General features: G+C 40.9%; 2 protein-coding genes across 3 annotated transcripts; one reads left to right on the forward strand and one right to left on the reverse strand.

The window, feature by feature from the left end:
• Positions 1 to 406: 406 nt before the first annotated feature.
• irf3 (interferon regulatory factor 3) lies at positions 407 to 6,654 on the forward strand. Its single transcript, XM_046376483.1, has 11 exons — positions 407 to 607; positions 1,474 to 1,640; positions 1,735 to 1,906; positions 2,551 to 2,618; positions 2,715 to 2,775; positions 2,928 to 2,993; positions 3,114 to 3,359; positions 3,574 to 3,664; positions 3,999 to 4,288; positions 4,391 to 4,509; positions 4,966 to 6,654. Exons 2-11 carry the CDS (start codon positions 1,476 to 1,478, stop codon positions 5,077 to 5,079), a joined length of 1,392 nt encoding a protein of 463 aa, XP_046232439.1. The 5' UTR covers positions 407 to 607; positions 1,474 to 1,475; the 3' UTR covers positions 5,080 to 6,654.
• si:dkey-94f20.4 (synembryn-A) lies at positions 5,862 to 16,166 on the reverse strand. 2 transcript variants are annotated; one of them, XM_046376481.1, is made up of 14 exons: positions 16,029 to 16,166; positions 11,446 to 11,540; positions 11,296 to 11,343; positions 10,516 to 10,533; positions 10,318 to 10,407; positions 9,628 to 10,238; positions 9,088 to 9,223; positions 8,668 to 8,856; positions 8,399 to 8,493; positions 7,983 to 8,133; positions 7,764 to 7,859; positions 7,497 to 7,641; positions 6,685 to 6,964; positions 5,862 to 6,485 (listed from the first exon to the last, which is right to left on the reverse strand). In XM_046376481.1, exons 2-14 carry the CDS (start codon positions 11,533 to 11,535, stop codon positions 6,344 to 6,346), a joined length of 2,091 nt encoding a protein of 696 aa, XP_046232437.1. In that variant the 5' UTR covers positions 11,536 to 11,540; positions 16,029 to 16,166; the 3' UTR covers positions 5,862 to 6,343. The 2 variants fall into 2 exon arrangements, with proteins under 2 accessions (XP_046232437.1, XP_046232438.1); XM_046376482.1 differs by lacking the exon at positions 10,516 to 10,533.
• Between the last annotated feature and the right edge of the window lie 215 nt (positions 16,167 to 16,381).

The raw sequence follows: 16,381 nt of genomic DNA on the forward strand, positions 1-16,381 counted from the left end.
AAATATATATATATATATATATATATATATATATATATATATATATATACCGTATATATATTTAACTTTGTAGCCTATTATAGGACAAAAACGACCGTTGTGAATGTGTGTGTGTGTAATGGTGATGGAATTTATCACCATTTTCACAATTTTGATTAATTGCCTTTTTAATTGAGGAAACAGCAGAACAGATTAATCCATAAAGAAAATCATCATTTGTTTACTATTAAGTGAACTCTGAACGCTTCCTCCATCACCTGCTTAACTTATGAGTAAGGAGTGTGTGTGTGTGTGTGTGTGTGTGTGTGTGTGTGTGTGTGTGTGTGTGTGTGTGTGTGTGTGTGTGGTGTTGACCCCACCTAGCGGGTCCGACCGGTATGAAAGTCGAAGTCGAATGACGTGACATTTTGAAAAACGAAACTGACGACTCGGAGTTTCCCGAGAAAACCTCCACCGGATAGGAACCGTCTGTCCACGGTATTTAAGAAGTCAGCAGCTGGGATAGAGTGAGACTTTCCCACACGGCTTTTGTTCCTGAAGCGGACACTCAGAGCCATCATCTCGCATCACGTTTCAGACTTTTGAGCGTGGAAAGCCGTCACTTCAGGTAGGGGAGTTTTTTTTTTTTAATTTCTCTTAATGGTGTCGGTGTTGTTGATACTTTCCACGTGAGTTTCGATCTTATTTGTGACTGGTCTGTTGTGAAACTGTTAGAGCCGTAAACCTTTAGCTCCTCGGCTGTTATTTCTTCAGCTCTTCTCACTGTCCATCTTATATTACTTCATATTTCACTTTGACCACACACACTAATGTTTGGCCACTTTGCAAAGCGGCGTATTTGAGAGTGAGCACTTGTACTTTTCATGCTTGAATACATCTTACTATAAGATGATTAAACTGCTAAAACTGGCTTTTTCTCAGTATTTTTGTAATTGAAGGCTGAACCAGAACTGACTTGTTTGTTTATTTATTTAGTAATTCAGAAATTGCAAATATTTGCTGCACAGCACAGCAGAGCTGATGTTCAGATACTCTATACGGGGTATTTCTTCTTAAACCTTTTATCTTATGTCACGCTTTACCTTCATTTGTTCATCTTTGTTGTTTGATTCAATAGCGCCCTCCACAGGCGAAAATATTATACTAAAATGTGCACAAAAATTCTAATAATTACTATAAAGCACTATCTAAATATAAAAAGCACTTACTATCAGCCTTGCTCAGATGCTTTTACTTAAGTAAAGTATGAAGCTTGAACTTCTTTAAAGTATTGATTTGGATAAGCACTTGAGTTTTAAATTGAATGGATTTTACAAAACTAATGGTAACAACAGAATGTCTTACTGTCTTTCTATTGAAGGCGACATGCAAATTATGTTACTGTTTGCTGAAAAGGCTCAGTCCTGGAGTAGATGACGGCAAACCAGTGCAACAGCACTGTTGTTGACATGGCACTTTTTCTTGCGCCTGCAGAAATGCCACATTCTAAACCGCTTCTCATCCCGTGGCTGCGGGCCCACATCGACAGCGGCAAGTACCCCGGTGTCCAGTGGACGAACCCTGAGAGGACAGAGTTCTCCATCCCGTGGAAACATGGATTAAGAGAGGACTCGACGGACACTGACATCCTCATCTTTAAGGTAATTTTTTTTCACGACTGCACATGCAGAGTAAACGCATAAATTCCTTATGGTCGTGGGGGTCTACACAGTGACAACTGTTTCCACCATGCAGGCCTGGGCAGAGGTGAGCGGCAATGGGCGGGCTCAGGGGGACGCCTCAGTGTGGAAGAGGAACTTCCGCAGCGCCCTCCGAGTCAAAGGCTTCAAACTGGTCACCGACAAAAAGAACGATGACGCTAACCCCCATAAAGTGTTTCACTGGCCGGATGAGTCGACATCAGAAGGTGAGGATCCACCTGGGAATCCACTGACAATCCACTGAACTGTACCAAACCTACTGTACTAGACCTACTGACAAAAACACTAAGATGTGTTTGTGATGTAACACCTGGCTTGAAAAAAAAAATGCACAAAATAATATAAGACAGATTGTTCTCTCACTTGCAAAATCCAAACACACATCCCATTTCTCTTGCAGTTTTTATTTATGCAAAATTATTCAGCTTCTGTGTCTTAACTATAATCCAAGGAAAGGTGGGGGGGGGCATCAGTTGTTTCTTCATATCCCTATAATGTTGTGGATTGCAAATTTAGATTACAAAAAATATCAGGTAATACAGTAAATGCACCACAGATACTGCTCATTCATGCTCACACATGGGCGATGGAGCATCTTTCTATCAGTGTGAGCACACAAAGAAGATCACCTCCTTACCTTCACATTGCTATCCATTTTGCATACATTCATGTCTGGATTCATGTTTGCGTGGTTGAGATTTGTCAAGGCAATGTGCAAATGCAGAGCACGCAAGTCAATGCCATTTGTAAAGGGGATTATAAGATTAAACGGGTGTTTCTGAGGAGAATAAGTGATGAGAAGATAGCAAGCAGGAAATATTAACTTGATTCTTTGCTCTCACCCTCACAGCCAACTCTTCTGCTGGATCCCAGGAGCATGATGACTTGTTTGAGGATATTGGCCTTCCTAGACAAGAAGTAAGATTTTTAGCAACATAGGAAGTAAACTGTAAATGCTATGCAGTTATGTAATTGCATATGAACTCATTCAGCTGTGCGTCTGTGATATTTTAGAGCCAGTTTGTCTCCTGCTTTGACGAATGTCTTTATCTTCCAGAAGAAACTGTCTTTTCAGGTATTGAAGCCTGTCTCCATCTATTTCTTATATGCTGGCATGAATTCTGCATCTCAAATTCATTTGCATCGCAAATTTATTCTCTCATTAATCTGATAGCGAGGAATGTGAAATGACTTTTCTGAATATTTCTGATCAATATTTGCCAACAGAATCCACTGCCAACCAGGATATTCTCCAGCAGTGTCTAAAGGGATTAAACATTGGCCCTGAAACAGGTAGACCTCTCAGCTCTGCTCATCACTTCCTCCTCACTGCTGCAGTACGAGCAGAAAATGAGAGTATCCAAAGTACTTTTTCTAGAAAATAGTTTTTTAGTTTCTCCAACTTTTCCACAGAGGGCACTGCAGGCTTTGAGCCTCCTCCTGAGCAACAGCAGCTGCAAAACGAGGTTGTGATTGGTGGAAGCACGTTGCCTGGGCAACAGCAGTATCCAGTAACGTTTGAGGGTGCAGTCGGTGAAGCTGAGTTGCCTGAGCAACCAGCACATCCAATGGAGGGAGCCATGGGAGGGGCCTGTGGTGGGCAGTTGGCAGAGCAGTTCCTACATACCATGAACAAGACCAGTGATGGAGATAATTTCAGTGAGTTGCTTCTGTGAAAATGAAAAAAGGGAGAATCGCACACAAAAATATTAGATATTCAAATGGAATGTTTTCACACGGCTATTAAAACAATGTGGCCTGCCTGTATGAATAATATCATTCACTTGAATATTGTATTTTAAGGAATACAGTCAGGGGTGAAATTGTTAAAAAAAAATTTCCTTATACACTTCTCCTTTTCCTGAATCCATAGAGACTGAATTCAAGATAACGGTGTTCTACAGAGGGGTGAAGGTGATGGAGCAGCTGGTTGGGAATGAAGCTGGGATCCGCTTAGTCTACAGGTAGCATCAAAATAAAGCTTTCAACAAAGGAAACATGTCTGACAAATGTTCAGTGTCAAACTGAACTGGGTGTCACAGTAAAAGGGATTATGCTGTTCCTTCTTGCAGAGTGCCACAGATGAGAAGGTTAATAGCACTCTTATGTCTAGGTGTTAAGTAAGTAGCTTGAGGCAGGAGCCGATTAGCTTAGCTTAGCATACACTCACAACAGGTAGCCCAGTTCTGAGGAAAAATAACAACAGCATTGAAGTGTGAAAAGAGCAAGGCCACCTGTACAGATATGATATTGCCATTCAGTTTAAAACATAAAGAATGCATTTTCTCTTCACATCAGCCCTGAACTCATTGGAACGGTTTTGGATCCCGAATCAGGCCTCACTGTGGTTTCTCTGCCAAGTCCTGGAGTCATGCTGGACCAAACTCAAGCTAAACTGACCCAGTGCATCCTGGACAAGCTGGGCGACGGTTTGGACTTGGGGGTATCAGGCCATGTGATCTACGGCCAGCGACATGGTGAAATCAAAGCATTTTGGAGCTTCTCCAAGTTTGACAGGAGCAGACAGCCCCAAGAGATTTCTAAACTGCATCCTGAACCGCTGTACCTGTTCAAGGACTTTTTACGAGGTGGGTGAGAGGAATAATCTTGCAGTTTTCTGTTCGCACATGTGTTGATATGTGAGCCATCTTGTTGGCTTGATGTTATGATTGATTGTCCTTTCCCTGTAGGAATATTGGACTTCATTGATGGCAGAGACTGCCCTCCCTGCTCCCTGTTCTTCTGCCTCGGGGAGAAGTGGCCTGACCCAGACAACAAGCCTTGGGAGAAGAAACTCGTCACTGTGGAGGTGAGAGAGCCTTTAAAATTACTGACATACACAGACCCTCGAGAACTCTCTGTATTTCAGTTTGGTAGAGAAGTTTTCTATTTTTTTCCACAAACCTCTATCAAATTTCATGAGTGATCAAACTGCCAAAATTGCCCACTCAAGGGAGCTGTAGTCATCAGCACTTTTCAAAAGGCAATTTTGTCACAGTATTGATTAATAGCACTGAGGGAACAGAGTCTGAATACCTGCAGTGACAGCTGATCCCTCTGGTGTAAAAGGTTTTTTGTCCCCCAACCCTCTACTGAGGAGTACATGCCGAGAAACGAAAAGCTTATACAAAACTTTAAATAAAGACAACTTGACACATCTCGTGTCTTCAGCCCTCCCTGTCAAGTTTCAGTTTCCTGTCTCACTCTTGTCACCGTTGTCATTGCACCTGACTTTTGCTTCCTGTTTTTTTTTTTTCTGTCTCAGGTTGTCCTGACTTCAATGGAGTTACTGAAGAATATGGCTGTTGAAGGCGGTGCCTCCTCTCTGCAGTCTGTGGAGCTGCAGATGTCACTTGAAGAGATGATGGAGATGTACTGACACACTTTGCTGCATCTTAAGAGGCTCGTTGTTTACCCCTTGACAGTAGAAAAAAAACCCCAAAAAACCTTGACAGACGAATCTCATAAATAATCATGTTTACGTTATTCCTCATATCTTCATTCTCCACCAAACAGAACAGAACAAGAAATAATAATGGTTTTATAAATTTCTCAGGTGTTTAATTTCCCGTTTCTGCATAAAGGACCAAAGCAAAAATATTAATTTTAAACTTACATTTTGATATTTCACATAAAATAATGAGACTATGAACAGAGTGATTTGACAGGGTCTTTCTTATGCCAGTATAAATACTACTGATACTGTTTCTGGGCTAAATAAGCTCTGCCTTTCAGCATTAAACTGCAACTATTTTCACTCATTTTTCATTCTACTCTTGCAAATAATGCGTTTGTGTTGATCTAAGTGCACTCAATGTGCAACGCCATCTGGAGGCTGTCAGCCATCCTTAATGACCTTATTTGTTCATTTGTTTGCATTAATTAATGCTAATGTGTCAGAATAAAAGTGGTAATTGCAAAAATTCCCACATACAGCCATTTATAATCAGATAAAGAAGTTTAATAAAGACCCACTTGTCAAAACTGAAATAAATACTATAATGAATATACTTTAACAACACTTAAAACCTCCAACAAACAAAAATAATAGCAAAGCCTTGAGATCATGTCAGATTTAACAGTGCAGATGTGATCAGAATATCTGGAATCAGTCCAAATGTTTCTGCACCTGAGCACAACCTGAGACATTCATGTACCGCAACACACACTGTATACAACAAAGTAAATATGCTGTGCAGATGTTTATTTCATCTTATTATTATTATTTTTTTTTTTTTAAAGGTCACGGCTAGCCAATGAGTACGTGTAACAGATATCAGCCTATCCTGACTTTACTCTGAAGCAGCTCTACAGAATTAAACTCTACATTGAAATATGCGTAATATCAGTACAAACAATGAGATTTTTGAGGATATTATCATGTTATTACCATGAAATCAGTTCCTTCTTAATATCCACTATCAATTCAGAGTTTTAATCTTAACTCAAACAAGTGTGACCTTATGGCTGCTCTAAATTATTAGTATGAATCCAAAGAAGAAGTAAAAATTAGCTCCTTATATTTCTTTCTTTAAGTAATTCAGTCTCTGAATGCCTGACTGGTGGAGAACTATGCACTGTGCACTTTAGAATTGGAGTATTTACAAAAGTGAAACTGATCAGTTGAATGAATTTGACATGTTTCAGTTCTTCTCTCCTTCCTCTGCTTCTCCGTCATCCTCTGACCCAGACTCCCTCTGTTCTGTGAGGGAATTCTCCCTCAGTCCCGACATTGGGACCAGCTTCCCCTCTGAATCCACTCCCATCGGCTGGATAATGTTACCTCTGCAAAACAAGTGAATGGTACAAAATATGGACTATTTATTACTCAACATTAACATTCTTGTTACTGTTTTCATTTATTCTTTGTTCGCTGTGAGGGTTTTTTTTTTGTTGATGTTGTGAAAACTGGTACAAATAAACAATCTCAGTGATAGAAATCTTAATGATAAGAGATACTGTGAGTGTTTGTCATTCCACTGACCTGGCAAGCTTGCTGAAGAGCATGATCAGCCTCTTGGCCTCCTCCTCCTTCTCCTCCTCTGTCATGCCCTCCATGGGGTCTGGCTGCTCGGTCTCCACCCGCCCTGTCACCGGGTTGATACGATCTTTGACTTGCCGGTACTCCTCAGTGTCAGAATCGGAGTCGCTGGAGTACTGGCCGTCAGTGCCAGAGGTCCTGCACCGCTGGCCAGCCAACAGACCTCTGGTGGCCAGCAGGCCCGCGGCGTTACCGTAGCCTGTGTACTTGACAAAACGACTCACTGGAGGAAGAAGTGAAGGTGATGATTGGTGGAGACAGAGTATATACACAAAATGCATGTTGATGAAACACTGTTTGTTTTTGGTTTTTTTTGCTGTTATTTATAAAGAGTTGTGAAAGCCATCTACAGGAAATAAGAGATGAAAATTAGACCGACACCCCATGGAGTCTTTGATTACTAATGCATGCTGTGCAGCCATGCATTGCTTAAAACCACAAAATTATTTTAAATTCCAGTGGAGAGCCATAAGCCAAAATGTGTCAAGCTGAATTTTCAAAAACTGTAGGTAAAAGTCACACACACAAGACTGTTTTAAAGAATATTTTCCATATTTAAAATATAAAAGCAAAATCTTTCAAGTGATTTTAGAGGAAATTTGAGGGTAAGACATAACTTTAAGAGGTTAAATAATCGGGAGGGTTACAGTAGCAAAATTGTTGAGATTTTTGCATCTTTATCCTCTAGATTTTAAATCAGCTCGAGATGATAGCTAATCACATCCCCATTAATAATCCGTACACACTGCTCTTACCATTTTCCTTGCAGAGGACGAAGATGAGGTCTGCAGCGCAGTATTTAACGTCTGTGTCCAGATGAGTCATGAGACGGATCAGACGACTCTTCACAGTGGACCCTTCCTCTGGCCTGTGTGTTAAGTCTCTCAGGGGAGGCAGGATCTAATGATGGGGATGAATTATAAACTCAGCTAAACATGTAAAAAAAACACCAGTTACAAATACAATCCAAATGTTATGAGAAGCAAATTGAGTTTTCTTTCGGATGTTTTTGGGGGTATTACATGTTTCCTGATGTAATGACGAGTTTCTCTGTGGGCCCTGCAGCTCTCAGTCAGCAGATTGAGGACTGGCGTCAGCCTCTCTTTGATTTTATCACCCTGAGAAACAGACAAACACAGAAGACTCTCTCATCTTATTTGAGCATCAGTGAATGGCTTCCCGGTTTTTGGAGGAAACTCTTAATTTTAGCAGGGGCTGCTATACATTCTGCCTCTTCTCACCGAATCCAATCGTCTCTCCATGAACAGCAGCAGGGTGTGGACACAGTCCATGTTGACACCGTTGCACTGCTCTGAGCCTGGCTCCACAGGTCCCACCAGCAGCACATCGAGACACTGGAGAGGCAGCGCTGACAGCAGGTGGACCGTGTGACTGCGGAATTTCGAAATTAGAAAGACAGAAAGTCAGTTGATAAAAGAGAGCAATGAGACATAAATGTATTATCAGCCCAGTATGTTCAAAATACACATGAATGACCCAACAGAACCCCTGAAAATTAAACTGACAGAATGAGAAAAAAAATTATGAAATTATATTTTTTAAAAAACTTTAAATGTATCATTCTAATTAGTAATGATTAATTAAGACTGTCATTGCAATTTGCTTTCCACCCAACCTCCCTTTGTTTCATGCTCACCCCTGCAGGTCCTCAGTGTCCTTTGGAAGCATACATTTCCTCATCAGGCAGACACGCAGGAGCGCCACTAGGTGTCGGTAGAGAGCTGCATCGTCCTAAGGTAGGAGAGAACTTGAGTAAAGCTCATATCTCTGTGATAATGTGCGAAATACAGCTGAGAGACAACAATGAGGTTAAGGGGGGATAAGTTTTGATTTAATCTATTCTTATTAGACGCTGACATTAACCCTGAAGGCTGGCAGGTTAATTACGGGCTCATCGTCACTGACCTCACTTGGCTCCTGCCTGTGGGAGCTGCAGGTGATGTTGAAGAGGATTTTGAGGATCTCTGTGATACGCTGAGAGGCTTCCAGTGAGATGGGTGGCACTGCAGGGCTCAGCTCACACTCATACTGGTCCTTCCACTGAACCTCCAGGCAGTTCTCCAGAGCTGCATTGAGAAGGGACACACCTCCCTCCTGGAAGAGCAACAAAATTTGTGTGAAAGCAAGAAGGGAGTCAGTTTAGAGGTGCGGAACAAGTCGGGTCTGTCCATGTCAATATTAGAATAAACTGGAGGCGACATGATAAAGAAAAGAAAATAAAGCTCAGGGGATTGTTGCATCAGAATAATCTACCACATGTTGTAACTACCATAACATATACTACAACAAACATTCAATCCTTTGCAGTATGCAAGGTCACATTACCTGTTGAAGCTGAGTCCTTAGCTCTGGCCGTAGTGCAGTAATCAGGAACATGAGGCGTAGTTCATAGAACTGGACACTGGAGGGAGGTGAGCAACTAACACTGGAGGAGAGACGCTCAATGAGACCACACGTCAGCCTGGGGGAAACAATGATGAGAGGTCAGCTGTGTGGAAACACGCTGATGTAAAGAAGAGAAAAACAAGCCAATGAGATGAGCCGGACGTAGTTTTGTCTCAGTGTGCCCTGTCAGTTTCCATCTCAGTTTGGGATTTGGATTTCTCATAATGACCTTCAACAACGCCCTGTTTACAGGCATAGACTTGTTGCCTTCAGTCAAAGGTGGCTCAATGTGTATATAATTAGAAACACAGGCAAACAGTTCGTAAACACTTTTGTTCATTGTTGGTGCAAAGCTGGTGCAACGCATTGAGTTTTTGACAGCTAAATGGACTGGAAAACAAAAGCTGACAGTTGTGTTTGACAGTATTTTGGATCCTTATGTGTGCATGTTTTTGTTTTGCGGCTTGTGAGGAAGCCCACCTGAGAGCACTGAACCTCTCCTGTGCCCAGATGCTGTTGTACACCACATTACATAAAACCTTCATGGCCTCTTTCCTCTGTGCCTCATCTCCTGAATTTCCTTCCTCCTCCTCCTCTTCCTCCACCTCCATCTTGCTCTCTCTGCGGTCCCTCCTCCCTCGCTCCAGAACCTTTTGATGGATGCTGCCTCTGTGCGTTTCGTTGATGCTGGTCCTGTGGCTCCCCTGCCAGCTGATGCTGTCCAGATCTGCGCTGTTGGCATTGCTGATGTCACTGTTGGCGTCCTCGTCAAAGGCATAGCACTCTTCGTTTTGGTCTTTTGTTTCCATGTCACCTTCGTCCTCTTCAGCGTGAGACTGCAACACTTTGGCCTCAGCAAGAGAAGCGATAATGTTGTCATAGAAATCAGAGTCAGGGACACTGACTTCATCGCTTGCATCGCATGTGGTCAACCCAGCTAGTCTGGCCAAGGTCAGGAGAGCGCTGTCTGTCACGAAGGGGCCCAGGACCTTTTTGTCTCTGGAGAGGATTCTCAGGGTGCGTAGAGATACTCTCAACAGACGACATTTAACTTCTGTTCTTATGAACCTCAAGAGGACAACGGCTAAATTCTGAGGACAGGAAGAGAAAAAAATGGCATTTAGTTTAACATTATTATTAAAAGGAACATGTGACAATACCGTCACTTACCTGTCTGAGAATGAGGCCTCGATCCTCCTGGTCATAGTCGTCACAGTCTGAGTCAGAGTCAGTGTAGTCCCTCACTTTATTCTTCTTGAACTGGTACAGCAGGGCAAAGAAAAAAATTAAAGGGAAATTTGAAGCTGTTCTCACATATGACCAAAAGCAATACTTGAAGATTATTTCTAAAATGTGGCAGTGCTGTACCTCTTCGAGCTTTCTTTGCTTTATGAGGTGGATAGTCCGATTTCAGTGAGCAGACAGAAGAAATATCAGTACATTACACAAAGTGTGACCCTTATCTAACTGTCAGGAGTCCTTCTAAAAGTTCCTAACAAAGAACTTCTAAGCTATTCATAAAGCTGCTAAGCCAAGAGGATAGGTTGGGTTTCTATGCAAGACATCTTATTGGTTTCTTCATTAATTTACTCACGGTCTACAACGATAGGATGAGATTGGATTAACATTAAAAATCAAAAAATTAAATAGCATCTAAAATTACATTTTCAATTATATCTGATTATTAAATTAAATTAATTAATTTAAGTCATTTTTAATTAAATATAAAATGAAATCAATTTAAATTATATGTAAAAATGTAATTATATTAAAATCAAAAATGTATTTTATTAAAGTAAATATAGATAGATAGATTTTTGGACTTTGGGAGTATCCTCTAACTCAGCCATTTAAGAGCTGCTTCTGACCTCAGGATGTTTGTGAATTTGGCCACAAATCTGCTATTCAGTGACTGCAGATGACAGACCTGAAAGTGTTGAATAGATTAACATGCGCTATGTTGGTTACTCAATCTGCTTGAGCATGCAAGGAAAGAGGATCAGGGACAACTGATACAGCAGAATTACTAATCACAGTAGGGGGTGGATGAGATGGAGCAGTGGGGTGGGGCGGGGTAAGGAAAGGTGTGGTTTAGGGAATGCAGGTAGGACAGAGATGTGACAGCAGATGCAACATAAACCAACCTACTTTCCTTCGATCCCTCTCCTCTGCATCAAAAAAGAAGCACTGGGCAAACTGTAGGAGAGAAATGACAACAAAATGATGGTCTTTAAATGTCAAAATAAGCAGCAGCAATCGTCCAGGCACAAGAGTGTGTGAGTCTCTATGTGGTTTTACCGCTTTGTTGAACTCCTGCAGCTGTGTCTGAACACCGTTCTCATCCCCCTGTTTGATGCACTGGATAATCCCCTCCAGGTCCATGTCCATGCTTCCTGCGCGTCCACACACACACACACACACACACGCACAGAAATAACCATTCAGGCCATAACAAAATTAAAATTACACAACAATAACGATGAGGATGGCAAGGACAGAGGTTATTTATTTTTAAATACATATATGCAAAAAACACATCATAAACAAAGCGTGTTTGGGCTATCACACACAGAATGGGGAAATAAGTCAACAGATGTGACATTTAAGGTAGGAAAAGATTTTCAGTACGATACCATCTTATCGCCGTAATAAATAAACGCTCCCCGGCCAATGAAAGCTGAATCAGCATCTTTTACATTGCAATGGTCTATACTGTGATCTGTTACACACACACACACACACACATAAAAGACTACAGACAGATTTAACTCCATATATCTGTCTGAACTTACCTTCGTAATTCACTTGAACAGCCAGGTGATGTACCACAGGTGAGTCAAAGTGCTGCCACAGCTTCACTTCAGCTCGCTCCCAGTGTGTCTCAGTCCACGTATGCACAGTTTACAAAGCTCTGCCTTTGAATTTGCTCAGTTCACTTGCTTTCCAGTTCCTCATGCACTCAGCACATCTCTCTCTCTCTCTCTCTCTCTCTCCGTCTCTGTCTGTCCCTCTCTCTCTTTTTAATCCCAGAGGGACACAGGAGCCATAGACTGGTTATGGTTATAATCCACTAATGGACTCTAAGCTTATATCTCAGTGTTGACCCTCTAACCTACAGGTTTTCCAGACTTACTCTGCATAACTCTCTCTCTCTCTCTCTCTCTCTCTCTCTCTCTATCTCTGTGTGTGTGTCCCGCTTTAATGCACTCTCTCAATCAAATCTCTTAATAGCTTGGGAATCACTGAAATAACCACCAAACCAAGATTTTGTTTTTATCACGCTTCTCTAGCTGTTGCATAACACTGGAGCTATTGATGGAAATGCATCTGTCACCTCAGATAAAATCAAAGCTTTTCAGCTGAAAGGTCACAGCTTAAAATGGCTGTCATTTCTTTCATTGTTATTGATCAAAATCCTTCCATCTTGTAAATGAAAAGGTACAGTGAATTACATATTATACATACGGAATTATAATGCTGTTTGTGTCTAGTCCCACAAGATGGCGCTATTTTCAAAGCTGAGTCAATTCAACCAGAAAGTCTGAAGAGGTTATTTATCTCTTGCACAATACCCACATAGTTCAAAATACTTCAATTCAAACATTCAGTATGCTTTAATGCAAGTGCAGCCAGTATAAATGATCATCATCTGCAACAGAAATCATTCTCCAGTAAGGGATTTTATTCTTTCAGGTAAAACACCTGTTTTTTGTTTTCGACTTGTTGTTTTCGACTTGTTTTCTTTCAGCTGTCATACAGCGTGTACTGTAAAGACAAAGTAGAGATTTATGCACTTGTTGCAAAGTGTCTTGAGTGCACAATGAGATGTATACTGTGAGAAGGTGATATGTGAGTGAATGCCAGGCTTTCCTAACAGGATGCTCACTCTTGTGCCCAATGTGTAGAGGAAACACGGCCAAAGAGGCCGGAGTGGTCGGCTGGTGGACGCAGGTTTTACAACAACAACAGGATGCACACCACGTCAGCGATAGTGGGAGAAAAGTTGGAGGAGTCATGACAAAGTGCTCTCATGTAAGTAAATATTCCTTCAAGATGAATTAGGCACATGAGAGGTTGGGAAAGGACAAATCAGAGATACAAGAAACAGATGACCCTCAGTGACCCTTAAAATCAGTGGAAGTAAACAACCATTGTCACTGACATATGTAATCCAGGGCTATTTGCTCAAGTCATGCTGACAAAATGACATCATGATTAGCTGTCATAACGGTTGCAACACTGCATACTACATGTAGCCCAAACTCAACTGAACTTTTCTGGCTTTAAAACATAAATCCACTTTAATAGAAATCTGTTTTGGACAGTATGGAGCTCTATGTTTGTATGATGTATTTTCCGAACATTTGTATTTGACGTCTGTTTGTATTTTGTATGAGAATGGAGACATCTTGTGTCCAGTAGTTCCCCTATGTAGCACTAATAAATGTAAATAAACATTACAAACACTATACGAACACTATAATGAATTTTTACACAGCTGTAAGGAGATTTTAAGTGTTTATTAAGGTACAGTACTTGTAATCAATATTATCCCCTGTGAAGACATATTTTATATTATGCATATAATATGAAACTGCATATTTACTATTTTATCATTCATGAGCTATTTCCTAGTCTCCACTTTGTCGTTATCAATCACTTATTAAAAGTTCTAATCAATGGTGATGTAATGATGATGTAAATGTAATTTCAGATGTAAAATCAGACAAATTATTCTGTGAAGGATATTTTTTTTTTTATCGTTGATTAAATGACAAATGTGGAAATGTAGAGAAGCCAATTAACCTGGTGCATGTTTCTGGGAGTGTGGGAGGAAGCCAGAGAACCCGGAGAAAACCCACGCAGGCAAAACATGTCAGTGAATCTGCTGACCATTGTGTCCACCCATGATCATGTAATCATTTGGTGTATATAATATAAAAATGCCCATCACATACTAAAGCCTAAGGTCCAAGGGAATTTTTTTATAATTTTTGCTTGAAAAACAATTAATCAGTTTTCAAAACTGTTGCTGATTCATTTTCTGCTAATTGTCCAGTCCATAAACTGTTTAAAGCATTATTCGGGACATTTTGCATTCAGATGTATTATGCATGTATTCGGGTTTACAGTGTGCCCATGATTTTGTCAGAAATTATCAGTCAGCAACAGGTGTACAGGAACTAGACATCTGTTGCTGACCGATCACTGAAAATGAAAATGAATCAGCGACAGTTTACAGTTTACACTATTCTTTCTGCTGGCACGTAATTCTTGTTGTCACGCACGTTGTAACCCTTCAAGAATTTTTTTTTCATAAAAATAAAAAAAAACACTTTGCGTAAACTAATGTGAAATCATGAGACTGCTAATGCTGCTATGTGCATGCGCTCCAGTAATGACTCAATGCACTACTCTGACATCACATACTGCCCAGATGGCAGTCACAGGAAAGGTGCACAATAGACTCGAGAAGGGAAGTTGTGATTCAGTGAGAAGGAGAGAGACTACGAGAAACAGCACAGAGGCTTTAAATATGACGCAGACTTCCAGTGGAGTATTATTAAATGATTAAGAATTAAGAGATAATTTCCGAGAGATGTGTTAGAACGTGCCAAATGTGAAAAGTTCGACAATTTGTGACAAAGATATTAAGTGTTCCAGCATGCTTTAATATTATCCGATTATCTCTAAAATCTGATTTATTATCTTTAAAGAGACTGAGAATTTGTTTTTGAAACAGTGTATGTGAAGGGGTGGGGGGTAGATGCGAGCGAAGGACATTTCAGGAATAAACACAGTGACGGCAAAAATGACTCAAGGGAAAAGGCCACAGGAAAAATGGGGCGATAAAGAAAAGCCTGGAGGAGAATTAGGGTTATTTTGGACTCTGCGGGCTTCCTGCAGGTGATGGAGATGAAAGAATGATTTCTGGAACAATTGAACAGTAGCAAGTGGAGTGAGGGAGGAGAGGAATGGAGGAGGATGTGGATGGGGGTGGTGGGGGTTCAGTGGAGCAAAGAGTGAACATGAAAATCAATGTAAACATTGCACAGTGTACGAGGTCATGGCATGTATACATACAATGTTGTGCTTGGACGCTGCTGTTAAAAAGTTGTTTATGTTAGCATCACATCTCCTGGAAATAGAGGATAAAACTGCCACTATAACTCATTAATTACAAGCGTGGGAGTTGGTCTGCCAGTGTGAGTACAGACACACCCCCTTCACCCTGCCACCACACTATAAAGGACCAGAGGTGGAGAGAGGATGACAGACTCAGGCATCCAACAATCAGCAAGACACCACGAATGGTTTATTCAAAAAGCCACAGGAGAATTCAGGATTTTCTTGGCAGTAAGTTTCATCATGGATTCATGTTTCTGCACTTTTGAACAGGCCTCTTATTCAGAATTGTTATCTTTATTGACTTTTCTTCTGTGTTTGTACTGTTAACAGCTAATACTGAGTTTGTAGACCACTTGTTAAGACCAAGTCTGGTCAGGTCAGCACGTTTTCCTCTTCATCATTCACTGTTCCTCTGCTGCACAGGTCAGAGCGGTATGGAGATAGCTGTTCTACTGCTGCTGACTGTGCCTTTGACTGCTGCCACACCACTCAGACCAACTCGCAGGTCAGTGAAAAACATCAATAAATACATAAATAATGATGGAACAGAAACACCTACAGGGACCAAAAGGATGCATCACCCACTACCTGCTAAGCTGTTAAAAGAATATCAAAATGTTCCCGCCTCAAAAGTGATGAAGGAATTTAGAAAGAAAAAGAGTAAAACTGAACTATGCGCCAGTTTATCTATACTACACTGTTACACAAATTAAATTGTTTGGTTCATAAAATGCCAGCATGTTAATAAATACCTTTTTCTGATGGAACCACAGGTCAGACGTAGACGCAGTCCTCCCAGGGGACACTGTCAAGCCATCAGGGGTGAAAAGATCAGAGGACACACAGGAGCAGCATGTTCACGAACTGAAGATCATCCCGTTTCACTCAGAAGACAAACATCTAGACCTGGATGCACTGAAACACAGGTACAAAAGAACAGACAGCATAGCATGACTGGCTGGAGACAAGAATTAATGATTAAAATTAAGGATTAGGGTAAATACTGTCATGTTTACTTTAGTTTGACCAATTATGGCTGCAAAACCTAAATTTTAGGTTTATGATTATTTAAAAACTGGTGTTAATCTTTGTATGTGATATTTTA

Source organism: Scatophagus argus, chromosome 21 (genome assembly GCF_020382885.2).
Source record: "Scatophagus argus isolate fScaArg1 chromosome 21, fScaArg1.pri, whole genome shotgun sequence".
NCBI classification, from domain to species: Eukaryota; Metazoa; Chordata; class Actinopteri; family Scatophagidae; genus Scatophagus; species Scatophagus argus.

Bases quoted from the DNA above. Each gene is read 5' to 3' on its own strand.
- irf3 (XM_046376483.1), top strand. From the start codon at position 1,476: ATGCCACATTCTAAACCGCTTCTCATCCCGTGGCTGCGGGCCCACATC. The intron at 1,641-1,734 runs GTAATTTTTTTT...TCCACCATGCAG, and splicing joins CTGACATCCTCATCTTTAAG to GCCTGGGCAGAGGTGAGCGG. The intron at 4,289-4,390 runs GTGGGTGAGAGG...CTTTCCCTGTAG, and splicing joins GTTCAAGGACTTTTTACGAG to GAATATTGGACTTCATTGAT.
- si:dkey-94f20.4 (XM_046376481.1), bottom strand. From the start codon at position 11,535: ATGGACATGGACCTGGAGGGGATTATCCAGTGCATCAAACAGGGGGAT. The intron at 8,857-9,087 runs GTAATGTGACCT...TTGCTCTTCCAG, and splicing joins TAAGGACTCAGCTTCAACAG to GAGGGAGGTGTGTCCCTTCT. The intron at 6,965-7,496 runs GTAAGAGCAGTG...TTCTTCCTCCAG, and splicing joins CGTCCTCTGCAAGGAAAATG to TGAGTCGTTTTGTCAAGTAC.